The 18,084-nt window shown below is 31.7% G+C and overlaps 7 protein-coding genes across 9 annotated transcripts; 3 read left to right on the forward strand and 4 right to left on the reverse strand.

Moving 5' to 3' along the window:
• Positions 1-29: 29 nt before the first annotated feature.
• egh (beta-1,4-mannosyltransferase egh) lies at positions 30-1,905 on the reverse strand. Its single transcript, XM_047064039.2, has 3 exons — positions 1,214-1,905; positions 866-1,154; positions 30-810 (listed from the first exon to the last, which is right to left on the reverse strand). Exons 1-3 carry the CDS (start codon positions 1,718-1,720, stop codon positions 137-139), a joined length of 1,470 nt encoding a protein of 489 aa, XP_046919995.1. The 5' UTR covers positions 1,721-1,905; the 3' UTR covers positions 30-136.
• A 222-nt stretch (positions 1,906-2,127) lies between these two features.
• LOC124498664 (DNA (cytosine-5)-methyltransferase 1) lies at positions 2,128-5,382 on the forward strand. Of its 2 annotated transcripts, XM_047062453.2 has the most exons (4): positions 2,128-3,037; positions 3,097-4,126; positions 4,199-4,913; positions 4,970-5,382. In XM_047062453.2, the coding sequence occupies exons 1-4, from the start codon at positions 2,174-2,176 to the stop codon at positions 5,358-5,360; spliced, it is 3,000 nt and encodes a 999-aa protein (XP_046918409.1). In that variant the 5' UTR covers positions 2,128-2,173; the 3' UTR covers positions 5,361-5,382. The 2 variants fall into 2 exon arrangements, with proteins under 2 accessions (XP_046918409.1, XP_075584845.1); XM_075728730.1 differs by having other exon boundaries at positions 3,097-4,913.
• A 36-nt stretch (positions 5,383-5,418) lies between these two features.
• LOC124498901 (NADH dehydrogenase [ubiquinone] 1 beta subcomplex subunit 2, mitochondrial) lies at positions 5,419-6,014 on the forward strand. The gene is made up of 3 exons (XM_047062727.2): positions 5,419-5,578; positions 5,645-5,772; positions 5,841-6,014. Exons 1-3 carry the CDS (start codon positions 5,502-5,504, stop codon positions 5,903-5,905), a joined length of 270 nt encoding a protein of 89 aa, XP_046918683.1. The 5' UTR covers positions 5,419-5,501; the 3' UTR covers positions 5,906-6,014.
• LOC124498899 (signal peptide peptidase) lies at positions 5,931-7,501 on the reverse strand. Its single transcript, XM_047062722.2, has 5 exons — positions 7,206-7,501; positions 7,049-7,147; positions 6,733-6,990; positions 6,186-6,679; positions 5,931-6,112 (listed from the first exon to the last, which is right to left on the reverse strand). The coding sequence occupies exons 1-5, from the start codon at positions 7,398-7,400 to the stop codon at positions 6,061-6,063; spliced, it is 1,098 nt and encodes a 365-aa protein (XP_046918678.1). The 5' UTR covers positions 7,401-7,501; the 3' UTR covers positions 5,931-6,060.
• Positions 7,493-10,759, forward strand: IntS4 (integrator complex subunit 4). Its single transcript, XM_047062717.2, has 10 exons — positions 7,493-7,842; positions 7,909-8,048; positions 8,115-8,232; positions 8,287-8,533; positions 8,589-9,056; positions 9,116-9,404; positions 9,458-9,551; positions 9,625-9,705; positions 9,768-10,286; positions 10,359-10,759. The coding sequence occupies exons 1-10, from the start codon at positions 7,609-7,611 to the stop codon at positions 10,701-10,703; spliced, it is 2,535 nt and encodes an 844-aa protein (XP_046918673.2). The 5' UTR covers positions 7,493-7,608; the 3' UTR covers positions 10,704-10,759.
• icln (chloride nucleotide-sensitive channel icln) lies at positions 10,304-17,965 on the reverse strand. Of its 2 annotated transcripts, XM_047062724.2 has the most exons (4): positions 17,351-17,962; positions 17,071-17,288; positions 16,025-16,227; positions 10,673-11,101 (listed from the first exon to the last, which is right to left on the reverse strand). In XM_047062724.2, the coding sequence occupies exons 2-4, from the start codon at positions 17,214-17,216 to the stop codon at positions 10,794-10,796; spliced, it is 657 nt and encodes a 218-aa protein (XP_046918680.2). In that variant the 5' UTR covers positions 17,217-17,288; positions 17,351-17,962; the 3' UTR covers positions 10,673-10,793. The 2 variants fall into 2 exon arrangements, with proteins under 2 accessions (XP_046918679.2, XP_046918680.2); XM_047062723.2 differs by having other exon boundaries at positions 10,304-11,101; positions 17,071-17,965.
• LOC124498896 (orphan steroid hormone receptor 2-like) lies at positions 11,671-15,770 on the reverse strand. The gene has a single exon (XM_047062718.2). The coding sequence runs from the start codon at positions 14,754-14,756 to the stop codon at positions 12,447-12,449; it is 2,310 nt and encodes a 769-aa protein (XP_046918674.1). The 5' UTR covers positions 14,757-15,770; the 3' UTR covers positions 11,671-12,446.
• Positions 17,966-18,084: the final 119 nt, after the last annotated feature.

Here is an 18,084-nt window from a genome sequence, read left to right on the forward strand (position 1 = left end):
TATATATTATGAAAATATAAATATAAAATAATAATAAAGTCTAAACAACAATAGAGAAAACATTTTCTTAATTTTCTTGATGATGATTGAAATAACAAATTGTTTGATGACTATGGTTAAAAATCAAATTGTTGAATCAAACTTGTTCAATCACCCTTCCATTTATATATTCATGTTGTAAATCATCTTTTGTTGTTGTCTCTTGTGATGATGATGATGATGATGATGGTGATGATTGTATTTGTTTTTGTACAACAAAAAATTTATGTTTATTGGTTAATAGTCCCCATATAACGGCAATAATTTCAATGATCGCTTTGAGCGGTATGGTCAGTAAAGCAGCTGCCAATATAATGCTATATTTGATGTATCCGATTTTTTCAATCTCAAATGATTTAAATACACCGAATATATATAAGTAGAATGTTAAAGCACCAACAAATGTTGATATAAAATTACACCAATCACTTGCCGGTAATGGATATATAATGGCAAAGACTAGATTGGCCAATGAAAGCGGCAATGTAGCCCAGGCATATAATGACATTGATAGAAAAAATTTAATCTTTAACGGTATGTTTTTCGAATGAACAACCAAGAATATTCCTTGCAGCCAACGTTTTCTTTGCTGTAGACAATCCATCAAAGTAAAAGGTGATTTTTCCCACATTTCACCTTCAATAAAGTTGAATGTATAGCCTTTTTTAAAGGCAATCATTGAGAAATAACAATCTTCGGCGATGGAACCATCAGGTCCATTATCAAAGCTTACATCCCTTTCGGCTCGACATAGTGTCACCACATAAGAACCTTTTGATGATAAGATCAACGTAATTACGACTGTAACAAATAATCGAATCTTTACCTTTCCAGCTGAAAATTGGCTTATGAAATACGTAAAACTGAAATCTCAATTTTCCCATATCTTCAGCTACGCGAAACGCATCTGATAATGTGGTTAACCAATTTACCACTCCTTCATTTGCGTATGTGATCAATCCTTGACCGAAATGGTATTTACCATCACAAATAAATTTGACTATACCGGCCAATGAACCAGAAGTTAATAATGTCTCTTCATCTAAATGGACAATCCAATCATTGTCATTTAAGCTGTTTACATTATCTTCGAGACAATATTGAAGAGCACGTGCCTGATATAACGAAAAATAGGTCTGATTATAATTTATTTTTGGATTTGAAAATCTCCTACTTTAAATAGAGCACCAGATTTTGTCCGATAAGATGATGGAACAACAGTCAAACGTATACGGGGGTGTTTAGGCAGTTCGAATGATTTATCAGAGACAATTTCAATAATGAAATTTTCAAGGCCACTATCTAGGCAAAGATTAAGATTTCTTTCGACATTTTTTGTAACAAGTTCAGGATAATCGCCCCGAGTCACGGTTCGTATACAAATAAAAGGCATCATCAAAGGTGTTTTATCCAATTTCGGATCTTCAGGAAATGCATTGAAAAATATTAGACCAAAGAAATTGAATAATACTTGTGGTAATGGCAGTAAAGTTAATAGACGAAAAACATAAAGAAACCATGCTAGATATCGTCCATAACGAACAAATGGATCAAAGTCGCCAATATCATCATCGGTGTACCATAATTTCAGGGCACCACTTTGTATTTCAAAATATATGATGATTGAAATTAATAGTAAACAATGAAAAATATGTTTGTGCGTCGAACTAAACTTGAACATTTTATTCTAATATTTCAATCGGGCTTATAAATCGACATGAAAGGTTGAGTAGACAATCACAGATATTATTTGATTCGGTAATGATGAGTTAGCAGATAAATCCATTGATATAGAAAATCATTTGAAATTCATGAAAAAAAACGATTTTTATCCTGAATTTAAAATCTACATATGTTGTAAATCAATTCAACGCCCTAGTAACGTTTATACGATCCAAGTAACAGTTAGAACTATCATTGTTCAAACATTTCTTAATCGCAAAACGCGCGCGAACAATCATCAAAGTTTCAATGTCACATACACACAAACACATCTGTTCCAGAAAATGGGAACCCGCCCATTATTATTTATTATAGCAATTATAATATATTCAAGTTTGCTTCATTCACATCAACAGATGCTAAACACATTGTTCTTATAAATAATGGAATTCATTGTTAAATTGTATCTAAAATGGCAAAACAAACAACCAATATATCAACAGAATTTCAATGTATTTATTGTAAAAATTACTCTTCAAGTGTAGACGAATTAAATGCCTTGACTGATAATCGATTTGCTCCAATTCATGGATCAGATTACGATGATTTAAATCTAGAAATCACCAGATTTATAATTCATGATCAAACAGGTTTATGTTCGTTAGAACATTCTTCATTGGAAAAAGGTGAACAAATTTATGTTTGTGGTTGTTTGAGGAAAATATGTTCAAACGATGGACATGATGATTCAACGATCGTAAAAAAGATTGGCCCGGTGAATGAATGGTGGTTTTCCGGATTCGATGGCTTTTCTTCACTATTGATCGGAATCGAAAGCCAATATGCGTGTTATCTGTTAAAATTTCCACCACATGATAGCTACAAAGAAGTGTTTGAAGAATTAAATTCAAAAATGATGTTGACCAAAAAAATCATTGAAATTATTCAGGAAAATCCAAATTCTGATCTCGATACACTATTATCTACATTGGAAAATCAAACCAATTTCACATCATCTTCCCTGTTGACATCAATCAATTTTATAGTCAATCAGATAAAAAGCTATGATTCTTGTCGAGATTCAGATGAACTTTGTCTCAGTGATACCTCGATATTCAAGATTTTAAATGATATTGTTGATTCAAATTTTTTGTTTAAAGATTTTAGTCTAGATAAATCGATTCAAAGTTTCAGTGATCAAAGTGCCGTTTTAAATATTGTGAATACGAAAATATCGCTACAAATATTCGATCGGATATTCAATAATATTATTCGTCATAGATACAAGTGTTCGGAACAACAAAATGTTTCTAATAAGACGGAACTTTTATCTAATGTAAGTATTTGAGAATCTATAAAAAGTGGAAAGAAAAAATAATATTTCTAATATTTTAGATCGAAATTGGTACTTTCATACGATACAAGATAGACAATCATTATGAATATGGACGAATAATTCGTAAATATCCAGATTCCAAGTCTTTAGTTCATTTTAATCATTATGTGTCTGGAAATAATACTATTCTCGGTGAAACGATATCCAAAAATATTTTATTTGCATCAAGAGATTGTTCGGATATTCATTTACCTTCGTCGGTGGAAATGATTGATGTTAAATTTATCGAATCTTATCTCAATACAACTACAAATGAGTTTAATTATCATCAAATTTATGACCGAAAACGATGTGTTTTTGAAAACCTTACCAAATCTTCATTGGAAATTCATTGTTTTGGTTGTGAAAAAATTTTTGAAACACCATATTCGATTGGCGACTGTGTATTATTGCCTCGTTATGATAATGATATAAAATTGCCTTTATACACTTATTTTGATGATAATAGAAGCCAACAACATTCAAATGATAGACCATTTGATCCACAATTATATCCTGAAAGGCGACGAAAAAAATGCCGATCTGATTTAGATGTTCATAATCCAAATGATTCAATTTTGTATGGTTTCAACGTAGGTTATATTGACGAAATCATTCACAATGAATCTGGTAATCAATTAAAGTTGAATATATTCTATAAACCGGAAAATATTTTTGAAAATTTTGAAGATTATCAAAAAAGTGATTGTAATTTGTTATTTTGGTCAAACCAAACAAATATTGTTCAAGCATCAAAAGTGTATCGAAAATGTCGAGTGATTTTTGCCGAAAATATTACAAACACATTGGATCAAGATGAATTTTTCTACTTCAACCATTGTTATGATCATATAAATGGACAAATTCATGATGTATCAGATTTATTGAAAACGAAATTTTTTTCAAAATCAACCGAATCAAATTCCTCGAAAAATTGTACAATTTTAGATCTATTTTCCGGATGTGGAGGTTTGTCCTATGGATTTGCTTCTTTAGCTTCGAAATTGTATGCTATTGAAAAAGATAGACAAGCAGCACAAACATTTAAATGTAATTACAAAGATTCTATTGTTTTCAACGCTGATGCTAATTTAATTTTACGTATGCTCATTAATAATCAAGATGAATTTCTATCACAAAAATTACCACCACCAGGAAAAATAGACATAATCATTGGCGGTCCACCATGTCAAGGTTTTTCTGAAATGAATCGATTTTCAAACACAGAATATTCATTATTCAAACGTTCTTTGCTTGTGTGTTATCTGAATTTTCTGGAATTCTATCGACCAAAATATTTTCTATTCGAAAATGTTTACAATATGATTTGTTATGGAAAATCATTGATTTTTAAAATTTTCTGCTCTTTTCTCATTCAAATTGGCTATCAAATACGTATTGTAATTTCACAAGCTGGATGTTATGGTTTACCACAAAATCGACGTCGACTTTTCATTGTTGGAGCCAAATCTACGATTAAATTACCGGAATTCCCGTTGCCTACACATATTTTTCAACCAAATAAATCCTCTATGATATTCAGAATAAGTGATGAAAAATTCGATCCATTCAATGGTCATAGCGGCGTATTTAGAATGGTCACAATTGAAGATGCAATCGGTGATCTTATCGCTTTGAATGAAAATGATTATTTTATCGATATGGTCAGAGAATATAAAAGTGATCCTAAATGTCAATATCAGAGAAAAATGAGAAATAATAAATGTAATTTAGTCACCGATCATTATTGCAAACGGTTGAGCGAATTGAATATTGAACGTATCAAAAGAATTCCATTTGAAATTGATGCAGATTGGAGGGATCTCCCGAATATCAGGTAAGCATAATAATTCGGCAATTTTATTTGATTATTTTTTCATTCTCGATATGTAGACTCAAACTATCAAATGGTCAAATTATTGATAAATTGAAATATGAGAAAAATGTTCAAAAATCAAAACAGAAAAATACATTGATACCTTGGTGTTTGGTTCATACGGCTGATAAAAATAACAATTGGCAAGGACAGTATGGTAGACTTTCATGGAGAGAATTTTTTCCCACTATTGTCACTAATCCGGATCCAATCACATCACAAGGCAAAGTTATTCATCCAGATCAACATCGTGTCATTACCATACGTGAAATGGCTCGTTCACAAGGTTTTCCAGATGATTTTGTTTTTCGTGGTTCAGTAACAAATAAATATCGCCAGATCGGTAATGCTGTTCCGCCATTGTTATCACTGAAAATAGCTCGAGAATTTTTCAAATCAATGCAGTAATTAATAAAATTTAAAATACCAACTATAAGTTTTGATGATAGATGGCGCACTTGAAATGACACGATATTTGACCCAGCTGCTGATGTTGCATTCGTCAGTTGATTTTGTTCTTCAAGACATTGAACATTTAACCATTTCAAAATGTTACCATTGCGACAATTTCTTAAGATTTCTAGGCCCATGGTAAAAAATTCTACTCAACGTAATTCCTCACAATAGTATGTAAAATTTATGCTGTCTTATATTTCCACTAATTTTGATCATTTTATCGAAAATGATTTTAGTATCGGTTACAGAGAATTGAATTATGATGCTGCTCGTCCTGCACAAAAACTTGGAGCCGAATTGTGTGCTGGATTTATGTGGTGGTGGATCGGATGGCATTTCATAACCGATTGGCGTCATTTAGTTGGTAAATTATACATTATATTCATCGATTTAAGAACAAAATTCATTTATTGACATTTATTATTTTTATAGGTGAATTCATTTGGCCACAACGTTCAGAATGGACAAACGAAGAGCTTGGAATTCCGGAAGATTAAATGAAACACAATAAAAATAATCTAATTTGATTTGATTACATTGTTTTATTAATGCAAATACATAGTTTCAATTGAAAAAATTAAAAATGAATTAAATACTTTGTGTTTATTAATTGTTAATTATTCAATTGAAAGAAAAAGAATTAATAAAGGAATTAATTTTCTTTTTTAGATGATTCGTCAATTTCTTTAGAATCTTCACTATATCTGTCAATGATGAAATAATTTAACAATTATTATGAGAATTATTCTTATCATATCATTATATATTATTACTTACCGGATTAAACGAACAAGATCTCCTTGGAATAAAGCCGATATAAATGGGAAAATAATGCAACATGGTACTAAATAAAGCAAAGCTGGTTGTGCATGCTTCCAATAGACCATCACAGCCATGGTCAAAAATAGACCGAATATATAAGCAATGAAACTGGAATAGAAATAAACATGTCGACCACGATTCAATGAAACATCAAAACGTAATAATAATGCTATGAATATTCCTGGTATGACGATATCACCCAAACCAAGCATTGCAAATTGTGTTCCATTCACTCCATTCTCCAGAAAATCTTGTGGAAATATCAATTTAATTGGAGCATCAAATGATTTGGCCACAGTAACCATTACATCGGTACCGAATACCCAGAAAATGTCATAGACAAACAATCCAGAAAGCAAAATACATCCCGTTACAACATTATTCAAATTAATGAATTCGATTGCTTTGATTGCAAATGAAAAACCAAACAGATTGTTGGCTATCCAGTGCTATATTAAATTCAAGATAATTATTAAATTGATTTGATCAGTATGATTTTTACCTTTTTCATGATATACCAGGCACCAATACCTGAACATGCCATGAAAGCGCAAATATCTTTGGAATCAAATTCCATGTTCAACATGTCAACGGTATTTTGAGTCAACAATAAATGATATTTGTTCAATCGTAAAAACGATATGTTTCTTGATCTAAGAAAACTTTCAATAAAATCGCTGACAACTGATGCCAAAGAACACACGCCAAGTACGAGAAAATAGATGGACAATAAAAGATTGATGTGCTCTTTGGAAAAATACTAATACATTCGAAATAATTATCATTTTTTGTTTGGAATAAACGTGGACAACACATACCTTGAAAAATAAATATAGACCAAATAATGCACCACTTGCATATAATGGAAACAAAGCGGCTTCTCTACGGGACATAGCTTCTACCTGTTCGCCAGATTCCTATGAATTTTTTCATTGAAAAAAGATTCTGTCCAATCATTTATCATAAAATACTTACTCTCTGTTCACGATGATAGCCTACGGATTTGAAAGATCCATAAAAAATTGGAATCAAAGCCATTATAACCAATGATCCATAGGCCATGGCCATTCCTTCGGGTGTAGCCTTAGGTTTGATGGAGCCATCAGTTTTATTGACAAATTCTGTAACAGTAGAATTGATACTATCAACTAATTCTTTGGCTGTGGACATTTTTATAAATTGAAATATTGAATGAAAAATCGAAAAATGAGTTGGAGAAGAAAAAAAATTACACGTCGATTATTTTCATTGCACAATGAACGTTATGAAAAAAAATAGAATTTACACATTCACAAACACCATGATCGGGATCAACAAATGCATGCATGCATGTTTCCAATATATATTCATTTGAATTCTCAATCGAAATTTTGCAAGAATGTCGGTAGAATTTCCCGATTTTCTTCATTCAATTCAAAAACGTCTACAACAGGCGGAAAATAATTATCTCACGATAAACGAATGCTTGATCAATTTATCCAATTTGATTACAAGTCATGATTCTACAGCGCTCCAGAATTTTCAGTCAGAAGTTGGATCAATTATCAAAATTTTGCGTGATTTTAGCCATTATCATGATCCTAGAGTTCGTTCGACTGCTCTTTCTTCATTGGTATCCAAAAGCAATTTATAATTTTTACATTTCCCTATACTAATAATAATAAAACTTTGTAACTAGGTAATTTTGCATGAAAACAGCATCGAATTGGACATAAGTCTGTATGGCGAATTCAATGATCTTTTAAACGACGAATATGAAACAGCAAGAATTACGGCAATGCGTTTGATTCAGCTATTGAGTTGCCAATATAAGGATTGGTATGATTCAATCATGAATTCGTTTTTTTTATCTATATTGATTATTAATTAACTTTAATTTTAAAGCCTTGTTTGTCTTGAAGATGGTGAACAGATACGAATCGTTGACGATGCTTTTGCTAAAATCTGTTCTATGATGAATGATTATTCCATTGCTGTTCGTGTTGAAGCTGCTAAATTATTGGTATATGATCAAATTTGAATATGAATAAATTAAACAGTTTAATTTTTTTTGTAGGGAAAATTCAACGATATAAGTTTAAATTTTTTACATCAAACTTTGGACAAAAAATTAATGTCTGATTTGAGAAAGAAAAAATCCGCTCATCAACGTCATCGCGAAACTTTAGAAGCCGGTGAATGGTCGAGTGGTCGTAAATGGACAGACGATTCAGCATCCGAGGTAATCTATCCCGAAACGGTTACATTGATGAGCATAGGTTCGTGTGGTGCTTTTATCCATGGTCTGGAAGATGAATTCTACGGTACGAATTATCAAGATAACTTTTACTTTAATACTAACATTTCATTTTCCAATAGATGTACGTATGGCTTCATTGGAATCATTATGTAAATTAGCTCAAATCTATCCAACTTTTGCCAATCAATCTTTGGATTTTTTGGTTGACATGTTCAACGATGAAATCCAAGAAATACGATTAAAAGCCATTCAATGTTTGACGAAAATTAGTGGTAAAAATATAACTCTCAGAGAAGATCAAATTGATATCATATTGGCTGTTCTCGAGGATTATTCTATTGGAATTCGTGAAGCCTTACATTTGATGCTGTCAAACTGCAAACTTGCATCGAACGTTGCATTACGATCAACAATAAATAGTCTTAAGGAGAATCTCAAACGTTATCCATGTGACCGAGAATCTATATGGAACTGTTTTCGAAAACTTGGCCAAAACAACGTCTACTTAACATTGTCTTTGATTTCCGAGCTTTTATTGACTCACCCATTTTTCAGACTAACTGATAATCCTCTAGATGATCCTGAATGTAAGCATCGAGTCTAATGTTAATCCGAAAATTAAACCAAATTTTTGCCTTTTTCATAGATGTTGCCATTTTGATATTGATTTTCAATGCTGCCCAAGATTGTCCTATAATGATTGAATTATTGGAAAAACATACCCGAAAACATTATATCTATCTCAAAGGATCTTATCCACATCTGGTACCATCTCTTAGTCATTTATTTGATAAAACTGCTAATAACGATTTGAAAGTTGATATGGAAAATTGTGATCAATTTTTTTTGAAAATTTTTCAACGATTACATAATCTTGTTCGTGTCGATCGATGTTCTGTTAATGTTCAAATGTCAGCTTTATCAAATGCTATTAGGTATTATTTCGATTCAATAAATTCATCAATTATCATCTAATTTTTTTTATTAGTGATCTTCATAAGCTTTCGTTATTACATTCAAGCATTGAGCCTGCCTGTAAATTCTATTCCACATATCTTCAATGCCAAATATCTTTGCGAAAGGTTTGTTTATTGTTCAATGCAGTATTCAACTCATTACTATTTGATATATAATTTGCTCATCTATTTTTTTTAGATCGTTTCCAATAGCAATTGGATCAATACATTCCTAATGTCGGCTTTACAGTCAAGCGTTTTTCGTTCATCACTGCAACAGGTTACATGATAAATTATCCTTTTTTCTATATCTTTCACAAAAAGTCTTTATTTTTTATATAGCTGTTGAGCTCGACATTTACAATGCTAAATTGCTTTCATAGATTACAACCGAAGCATATAATTGCTATCCAACAAACACGAATTAAAGCCATGGCATTACAATTGATAGCCATCATCCACGGTTCAAATGTGTCGGCATTGGGTCTCTGTGATGCATTTTTATCAGAGATGACCACGTTGAAGAAATTATCTGCAGAACATAATGTTCAATTGAATGAAATCATCAATAACATGTTTGATGCAATTGCTTCGCTTAATCAGCCACGGCCAGGGACTGTTGGTCGAATTTTACAACCAATTTTTCTGAATTCATCTACATCGAAAATATGTGATCTAAGCAATATTCTCGATGATAATGTTTTACAGGATTTCAAAAAAATAACGATGACAAAAGCAGAAATCCTTGAACCGATTGAACAAATGAACAGTAGCCTTAAATTCACTGCTGGTCTTGTCTTGGAAGTACCATTCACCGCCAATCTGGAACATGTTAAAGATATTAAAAACATTCGAATAAAAGTTAGTAATCTGATAAGTTTTTTTTTTGGAAAAATCAAATTTTAATTTTACTCATTTTGGAAAAAAAATTAGATTCAATATCCAGATCAACAAATTCAATTGATTCAGCCAAAATTGAATGAATTCAGAATCAAAACAGAACGTGAAGATGATATTAATGATTATAAATTGGTGACAAAAATTTGTATCTCATCCTATGGTGTTTGGTCTGGTCCTTCATTGATTGAGATTAATTTGTTACTTGATTTTCGTGACATTTCATCATCATCATTGACGACTACACAGATCTATAGCTCATTACTGACTAAAAGTAGTGGAATTAAAAGTACACGATCAGAGGATAATCTTGTGATCGAGATATGTAAACCAGTAAAGCTAATGATACATCCAACGAAACCAAAAAGATGTGTTATTTGAATAGGAAAATTTTTTTTAAAGAATGAAAATAAAAAAAAAATGTTTGATATTTGTAATTTGTTTCATTTGCCCAGAAAAAGTGTTTATTATTTATTGAGCATCCTCAAATTGACCATTGGTATAATCCATTCGTTCCATTTCATCATCCTGTCGTTGTCGTAGACCATCATTATCTTCTTCTTCATCATCATCATCATCGTTGTCATTAGCACCAAAAAACTCGCCATGTTCATCGCCAAATGGGCTAACATCATCAGGGTCCGGATGCAACAGTTGGCATTCGGACAAAGCCTGATACATTAAATCCAATTTGGATGGATCTCCTGGAACGAAACGTAATTCGCTGACATGATTGTTGCCCTCATCATCATCATCCTCATTATCATCATTATCTTGATCTATTTAGAATCAACAAAAAAATGATTAACACTCATTTCAACATTTAGTTGTTATAACAAAAGAAAAAAATTAGATTATAGGAAAAAAAGAATAGCCATGCATGCAATTCCGAAACAAAAAATCAAATCAAGTCATTTTTTTTTTTTGGTTGATAATTTTTTTTATATATTGCACAAATATAATTTTTTTTTATTTAATTTCACCAATTATCATATCATCATATAACATATAAATCGTCATCATCATTTTGTTTCATTATGATGATAAAATGTGAAATTTGAATAAAAATGAAAAACAAATAACAAAATTTAAGAAAAAAAAAACAGTATGATTTAAAAAATGAAATTGTTACTATTGTTTGGTAATGGTGTGGTGGTGATGATGATGATGATGATGGATTATCAATAAATTTTGTTGAATAATTTGATGGAATAAAATGAATGTATGAATAAAAATGAGAAAAAAAGGAACAATAAAGTTTTTCCTCTCATTCTGTGGTCAGCAAGGATGGTTGGCATCTCCACATTGTCACATAATACAAATAACCATTAAAAAAAACAATAAAGGATTTCTTTGAATTCGATAGGTAAATAGCTCGAATGAAAAAAAATGAGCCATCTTATCTGTATTCATGTTTTGCCTCATTCAAAATATATCAACATTTATATTATATTATCAAATATAAATGAACATATTAATGATGTGATCAATTTATGTAAATGAAAAGCGTGCAAACAGGTTGTTCCATATTGGATATATTTTTAGAAAAAAAAACAAAAACAAAAAGGAAAACCGAAGACAAAAGGATAAATATTTCATCATTAAAAAAAAATTTTCGAATGGAATATTGAAAAAACCTATTGTGTGTGTGTGTGTGTGTTTGTGTGTAATAAAATTTGTTGTTGTTGTTGTTGTTTTTAAAGTTTCCCATTATTTTGGTTGATTCGTCAAGTTAATTTTCAAATATTTCATTAATTTTACATAATGTTTGCATTGATTCATTCTTGTGTCTGTGTGTGTGTGATGTATAATTTTATGAATTTGTATGATGGTTTTGCAAAAGAGAAAACGAATAAAAAAAGAGCATTTATCAACGAATAATGAAAAAATGAAAAATGAATTGGAAAAAAAAACAGGGCCAGAAAGAGAAAGATAAAAAGTGATAAACATTTCGAAATTGAAAAAACAGAAAAGAAAAAAATTCTGTATATTTATAACAAATTGAATAATAATAATAATAATAATAATCAAAACGTCTAAATAAACGATTGAAAAGAATGGAAAAACAAGAACAAAAGGAGAAAAAAAAATGAAAAGCGAAAATTGTGAAAAAAAAATTCAAAGCTAGGCTTTTGAAGGCGATTCAGCACGTGGATTTGTAGTTGATATTGAAAATGAGGATTTTGATCGATTACTTCCGCCTGTGCCACTAAAAGTAGTTGTAGTAGATATAGTGGGGCATGATCGAAGATGGTCATTTAATGCGGATGTAGTCGTCGTTGATGATGATGTTGAAGCTGAGGTTGTGTTTGTTGTCGTTGTCGATACATTTGTGAATTGACTGGTAAACTCTTTAGAGTCCATGTCCAGTATATATGGTATGATGCTATCGATTTGAACATTTCCGATCAAACCGGAAAAGAATAGATCCTCAGTCAATGAGGGCACCAATGAACGAAGAGGTATTAGACGTAATATTAGCCTTGAATAGCGATCTAATGAATTATTTTGTCTGGACGATGATGTTGTTCTTGATGAAACGTAATTACGAAGCTCATTAGCACACATTTCTTGAAATCTTTCAATTTGTCTATTGTTTAATCTGATAGCAACATTTTCTGGACTAAACAATATGATTGATTTGAGATAGGCATATTCTCGTTCATCGACTTGAAGTTTTTGAAATGTATTCACAAAATCCTGCAATTTGCATATATGATCTGTCACTTGTTTGATTCTTTGCAACGATAATGTATCTTGCTGTAAGGTAGTCTGTAAATGCGTAATGATTGCCGACAAAATAGTTGCTAAGGACATGACTTGTGAAGTTTGTGCTAAGCCCAACACGAATAGCTGACACCAACATCCTCTAATCAATGAAGTTTGCACATCATGTGACATGTTTTGAAAAGCTGCAATCGATTGTGCCCAATGTACAGACAGGAATAGTAACCGAGATGCAAATTCACAAATATATTGTAACGACATGAACGAATTTGGTGCCATCGGTGGCGCCAAATTGAATACAAAATGTTGATCACTAAGTATAGGTCCTTCGAAATCGATCAAATTATCTTGTTCACCAGTGACGCCACCAAATGCATCTATTGCTCCATATAGGAATAATGATTCTTGATCTGAAGTGATTTTGCTTCCTGAGACAATTTTAGCCATCACATCGAAAGCCGCCTTAGTGATTAATAAATTTTGACCAGAACGTTCATTTGCATCACTAATGGTTTCTTTGGCAGAGCTCTTTTCAGAATGGGATTCTTCAGTGTTAGGATCATCATCAACATCGGCTTTCCATAGCCTATCAAGGGCCGGATTTGATTGTGGATGATGATGAACATGAACATGTTGGTCGGCTGTATTTGTATTAACCTGACTGGGCACATTGACTTGTTTATTAAAGGCAATCAGATTGGACACAACATTGGCCAACGTATTAAGATCACCATTATTTTTATTCGAATTGATGGTCGTATTCTGGTTAACACAAGCGGTTGCTTCGATTATGGACAGGGCTGCTTTATTATCTAGTAAATTATTCATTTCATGAACTGTTGAACAATTTCGCAACATGGCAGCATTTCGTGGTGTTGGTGAATGTGATGACGACGATGATGATTGCTGTTGTTGTTGGTGTTGTTGCTGTTGCTGATGAATCGTCGTCGCTTGTGTCGAACGAGCTTGTGGAGGCATCAATATTGAACTACTGGTCGTCGACGCAAGTGTAACGAAATTTGAAGTAGTCGAATTCTCGAGTACCAATGGTTTACGTTCGGGCTGGCAATGATCGGCACGCATACCCATCTGAATACATTTCTGTAATCGACAATATTGACATCGATTACGATGATGTTTGGTCACCTCACATTCTTGGTTAGCTCGACAGACATAGTTGAGTTGTTTGCGGACACTTCGTTTGAAGAAACCTTTACAACCTTCACAGGAAATAGCTCCATAATGACGACCCGATGCTTTATCTCCACATACTACACAGAATTCGAATGTCTTTCTATCTGTTGATTGGTTGGCGCTTTGGTTATTGTTGTTGGTGGTGTTGACATTATTATTATTGAGGCTAACTATCGAATTGGAGTTGTTATTATGATGTTGTGGTGATCCGAGATCTAAATTATCTTTGTCATCTCCGCTAGGACTACGTCCCATTGGATATTCAGAACCCGAGTTGTATGGTGAATTAGGATAATCGACGCCCATACCAACGACAGCGCTTGGCGATGTTGGTACACTAATAAACTCGGTTTCCGGTTCACCAATACTATTCTCTGCACCACTTGAAGGGCTATCTGGCTCACATTTCATATTTTGAAATGAATTATTATTAAAATTATCATTTGAGCGACTATCATTAAGAATTGAATTGTTGACCATTTCCGAATCGTTCAAAAATTGCGATGATGCCATAATCACAGTCGAGACATTTAAACAAAATCTGGGATGGTGGCGCCTGATGCGATCAAATGATTGAAATGATGGATAACGTTCTATGAGTTGATATCATAGGATATTTGATGAAACAAATGTGAGAGTGAACTTATGACGATGATGAACAAATGAGAATGATGAACAAATGATGACTTGAAGAATTCACCGGGTGATTTCGTGTGTAAGTGTGTGTGTGTTTGTATATATAAGATAGGAGGTATACGTAAATGGGTATTTGCCTGAATTTTATAAAAGGTGTGCTTCAATTCAAGTAGATTATTATTATGATTATCAATCAGGTAGCCGTGTGTATTTCATTTCGTTTACATGAACAATGTATGTAAAAAGATAAATGATAACAATAACATTAATCGAACCAACAATAGACCGGCAAAAAAAAATTTTTTGACAATAGGACATTTGTTTTTTTCGCCACCGTTTTAAAAACAAATCATCAACAACAACAAAAAACAATCGGTAACAATTAACATCAATCAATCAATAATAACGAGTGATAATAACAAACAAAACTTTTGGATTTGTATTCGCAATTCATGAATCAAAAAATGAATTAACCAGATTAAACAAGATTAAGAGGATATATTATAACGATGAATAAAACTATTTATATGTTGTAGATTTTCTTTTTCTATTGATTGATAACACAGAAGGCATATACAGGCAACCCATACGCACAACAAGATGGAACAATTGAGTAGTATATTAAATGTTGTCGTAGAATCAATATTTTTGTTTTTGTTTCAAAATCAAAAGTGATGTAATATAAATGTGTTGTAAAATAAAAGACGAACGAATGTGATATAGTGTATGGAATTGTCAAATATGCAAAAAACAAAACAAAGAAAAAAAAACAGCAAAACAAAAAAAAACAGTAGGAAAAAAATCAAGCACAAATTCACAATAATTTTGTCGAATTCTGTAAAGCTGAGAAGTTGTTGTTGATGTTGTTGTAGTTGTTGTGGATGTTGTATGTTTTAACTAAATGAAGAAAAATTGCAAATAACAGAATTAGGAAAAAAAATACACAGGAATTTTCATTGGATATCCAAATTGACAAAGAAGTGGAAAATTAGTATTTCTTGGGTTCAATAATGGTAAATTGTCTTGATATCTTAGGGAAAAAGGGTTAGATTTGTCTGCTTTTGTGTGTGTGTGTGTGTGTGTGCGAGAAATAGAGATGTTTGATGGGAAAAGAGAAGGAAAAAATATGAATTGGATCAACTTACCACTTAAAACATTAACGTTGTATCCATAATCACCATCAATATGTGATTGTATATGTTGTGTTGCATTTTCATTATCATTATCTTCAAACATCAGATAAAGACATTCAGAATGAAAATTGTTCAAATCTCTTGATGTAGCATGTAATGAAATTTGTGGATATTCTAAATTGAAACCTTGTCCGTTTTCTGTTCGCCAGGTGAACCTAAATGAAAATAGTAATGGATTATAACAAAAAAAAAATATATCGATTTTCGATTATTAATAATAGAAAGAAAAAACAACAAGATTATTGATTTTTATTAATCATTAGTAGATCTAAACTCGTATACGTAGTGATTACAATTGCAAGTAATAAAGAATGTAAGGTAAATATAGTTGAAATAAAATGAAAATATTTACAGTTAAACGAACAAGTGAGCAAAAGTTCAACAAAAAGGCCAAGGTGGAAATGAAAAAAGGTTGCATTGACAAGAAAAAAAATATCATGAAACGTTACACAACACAAACACATACTATGTGAGAGCAGATAGAAGCTAACCTCGATATATGTTGTTGGCAATTCACAAAGCTAGTGCACCTCTCGATGACCTTTTCGACAAAGGAGGGCAAAAATTTTTCAAAGACAAAGGATAAAATGCAATTATACATCTTGTGGTAAAGAGGTCATCTTGGAAAAGGCACATACACATACACACACATATACACATACATTTATATACATGGATAGATAGATAGATAGATCTACAAACACGCTATAACATTAAAAAAAGACATTACAACATATATAAAAAGAAGCACAAAGAGGAAAGGACATGCGCGCGCCCTTAATATCAAAAAAACGGCGTCAATTTGGATATCGAATGACACCACGGGCACCACATATACCTAACAGTTTGGAAGCTAAACATACAATATACACACACATACAAATCGAACACTATTTCGGTTATAGGGGAGAAACAACACAAAATGTCTATATCATGCATGCATTTGTAGAGGTCTATTTTGAAGTATATAAAGTTCAACTTATAAAAAAAAATCATACCTATCTTCACCAATGAATAATGTTCCTTCACCAAGTAATTGATGATTCGGTTGATTTGTATTGTCTTGAAAATAAGCCAAAGTATTTGGCTCGCGATGTTTCACGTGCTCATCATTCGGTATCTCAATCGATGACAAAACAAGCATTTTTCTTTTCTTTATACTCTTTATACATGAACACGATTATGAATGAACACGTCGGGCATTCAAAAAACACACCTTACAATTATAGAATTGATTAAAGATATATATAATAGAGATGGAACAAATAGTGGTAATACCGTTTCACACACACACACACACGCACAGAAGAATCAACAATTAATATTTAGGCACAAAAAGAATGGAACAACTCAAAAACAATATAATAAGCAACAAGAATTTTGAATAACAAAAAAAAATTCACTGTTACTTTTCAATGAAATGTAAAAGAAGGATTATTTTTGGATCCTTATAATAGTGATGATGATAGTGATATTTTTTTTTTTTAAATGGCTTTGAATAAATGTATGACCAATGATAGAGTGAATGTTTTCCAATGTTGAATTATATATCAATGTTTTATTATCGATGATGATGATAACGAAGATTATTATAGGAAAAAAAAAGACAAAAGAAACAAGTTCGTAGGTCAACATTTACACCCATTAATCATCACATGAATAGAAAAAATCAATTCGAATCAAATATTGAACAAGATATCATTGCATTTTTTTTTACCAATTTGACTATTTAGTGATGATGATATATCGTAGCACAAAGATTTATTATTCAAAAAAAAAAAAAAAAAAAATGAAAAAATGAAACCAAAACTTTTAGCACATCGACCAATACACAAAGTACGCTCATAAAAAAAAGACGAAACACACACACACACACTCTTTATCATCATACACTCTTTATTGCTTGTGTTGTTGTTGTTGTTGTCGATGATGATGATGGGCCAAAATCGGCCAGAAGGCGCCACAATCCCTTTGCTCTTTCGACGACATATATACACACACATACACACACA

Source organism: Dermatophagoides farinae, chromosome 2 (genome assembly GCF_024713945.1).
Source record: "Dermatophagoides farinae isolate YC_2012a chromosome 2, ASM2471394v1, whole genome shotgun sequence".
NCBI classification, from domain to species: Eukaryota; Metazoa; Arthropoda; class Arachnida; order Sarcoptiformes; family Pyroglyphidae; genus Dermatophagoides; species Dermatophagoides farinae.

Coding starts and splice junctions, on each gene's coding strand:
- egh (XM_047064039.2), bottom strand. CDS start 1,720: ATGTTCAAGTTTAGTTCGACGCACAAACATATTTTTCATTGTTTACTA. Junction 1,155..1,213: donor AATCTGGTGCTCTATTTAAA/GTAGGAGATTTT, acceptor TCGTTATATCAG/GCACGTGCTCTTCAATATTG. Junction 811..865: donor GCCAATTTTCAGCTGGAAAG/GTAAAGATTCGA, acceptor TATCATCAAAAG/GTTCTTATGTGGTGACACTA.
- LOC124498664 (XM_075728730.1), top strand. CDS start 2,174: ATGGCAAAACAAACAACCAATATATCAACAGAATTTCAATGTATTTAT. Junction 3,038..3,096: donor AGACGGAACTTTTATCTAAT/GTAAGTATTTGA, acceptor CTAATATTTTAG/ATCGAAATTGGTACTTTCAT. Junction 4,914..4,969: donor AGGGATCTCCCGAATATCAG/GTAAGCATAATA, acceptor CTCGATATGTAG/ACTCAAACTATCAAATGGTC.
- LOC124498901 (XM_047062727.2), top strand. CDS start 5,502: ATGTTACCATTGCGACAATTTCTTAAGATTTCTAGGCCCATGGTAAAA. Junction 5,579..5,644: donor CAACGTAATTCCTCACAATA/GTATGTAAAATT, acceptor AAATGATTTTAG/TATCGGTTACAGAGAATTGA. Junction 5,773..5,840: donor CGATTGGCGTCATTTAGTTG/GTAAATTATACA, acceptor TTATTTTTATAG/GTGAATTCATTTGGCCACAA.
- LOC124498899 (XM_047062722.2), bottom strand. CDS start 7,400: ATGTCCACAGCCAAAGAATTAGTTGATAGTATCAATTCTACTGTTACA. Junction 7,148..7,205: donor GCTATCATCGTGAACAGAGA/GTAAGTATTTTA, acceptor AAAAATTCATAG/GAATCTGGCGAACAGGTAGA. Junction 6,113..6,185: donor GATCTTGTTCGTTTAATCCG/GTAAGTAATAAT, acceptor CATCATTGACAG/ATATAGTGAAGATTCTAAAG.
- IntS4 (XM_047062717.2), top strand. CDS start 7,609: ATGTCGGTAGAATTTCCCGATTTTCTTCATTCAATTCAAAAACGTCTA. Junction 7,843..7,908: donor CGACTGCTCTTTCTTCATTG/GTATCCAAAAGC, acceptor CTTTGTAACTAG/GTAATTTTGCATGAAAACAG. Junction 9,405..9,457: donor GCTTTATCAAATGCTATTAG/GTATTATTTCGA, acceptor TTTTTTTATTAG/TGATCTTCATAAGCTTTCGT.
- LOC124498896 (XM_047062718.2), bottom strand. CDS start 14,756: ATGGCATCATCGCAATTTTTGAACGATTCGGAAATGGTCAACAATTCA.
- icln (XM_047062723.2), bottom strand. CDS start 17,216: ATGCTTGTTTTGTCATCGATTGAGATACCGAATGATGAGCACGTGAAA. Junction 16,228..17,070: donor TTATTCATTGGTGAAGATAG/GTATGATTTTTT, acceptor ATTTTCATTTAG/GTTCACCTGGCGAACAGAAA. Junction 11,102..16,024: donor CAACGTTAATGTTTTAAGTG/GTAAGTTGATCC, acceptor GATTCTAAATAG/ATCAAGATAATGATGATAAT.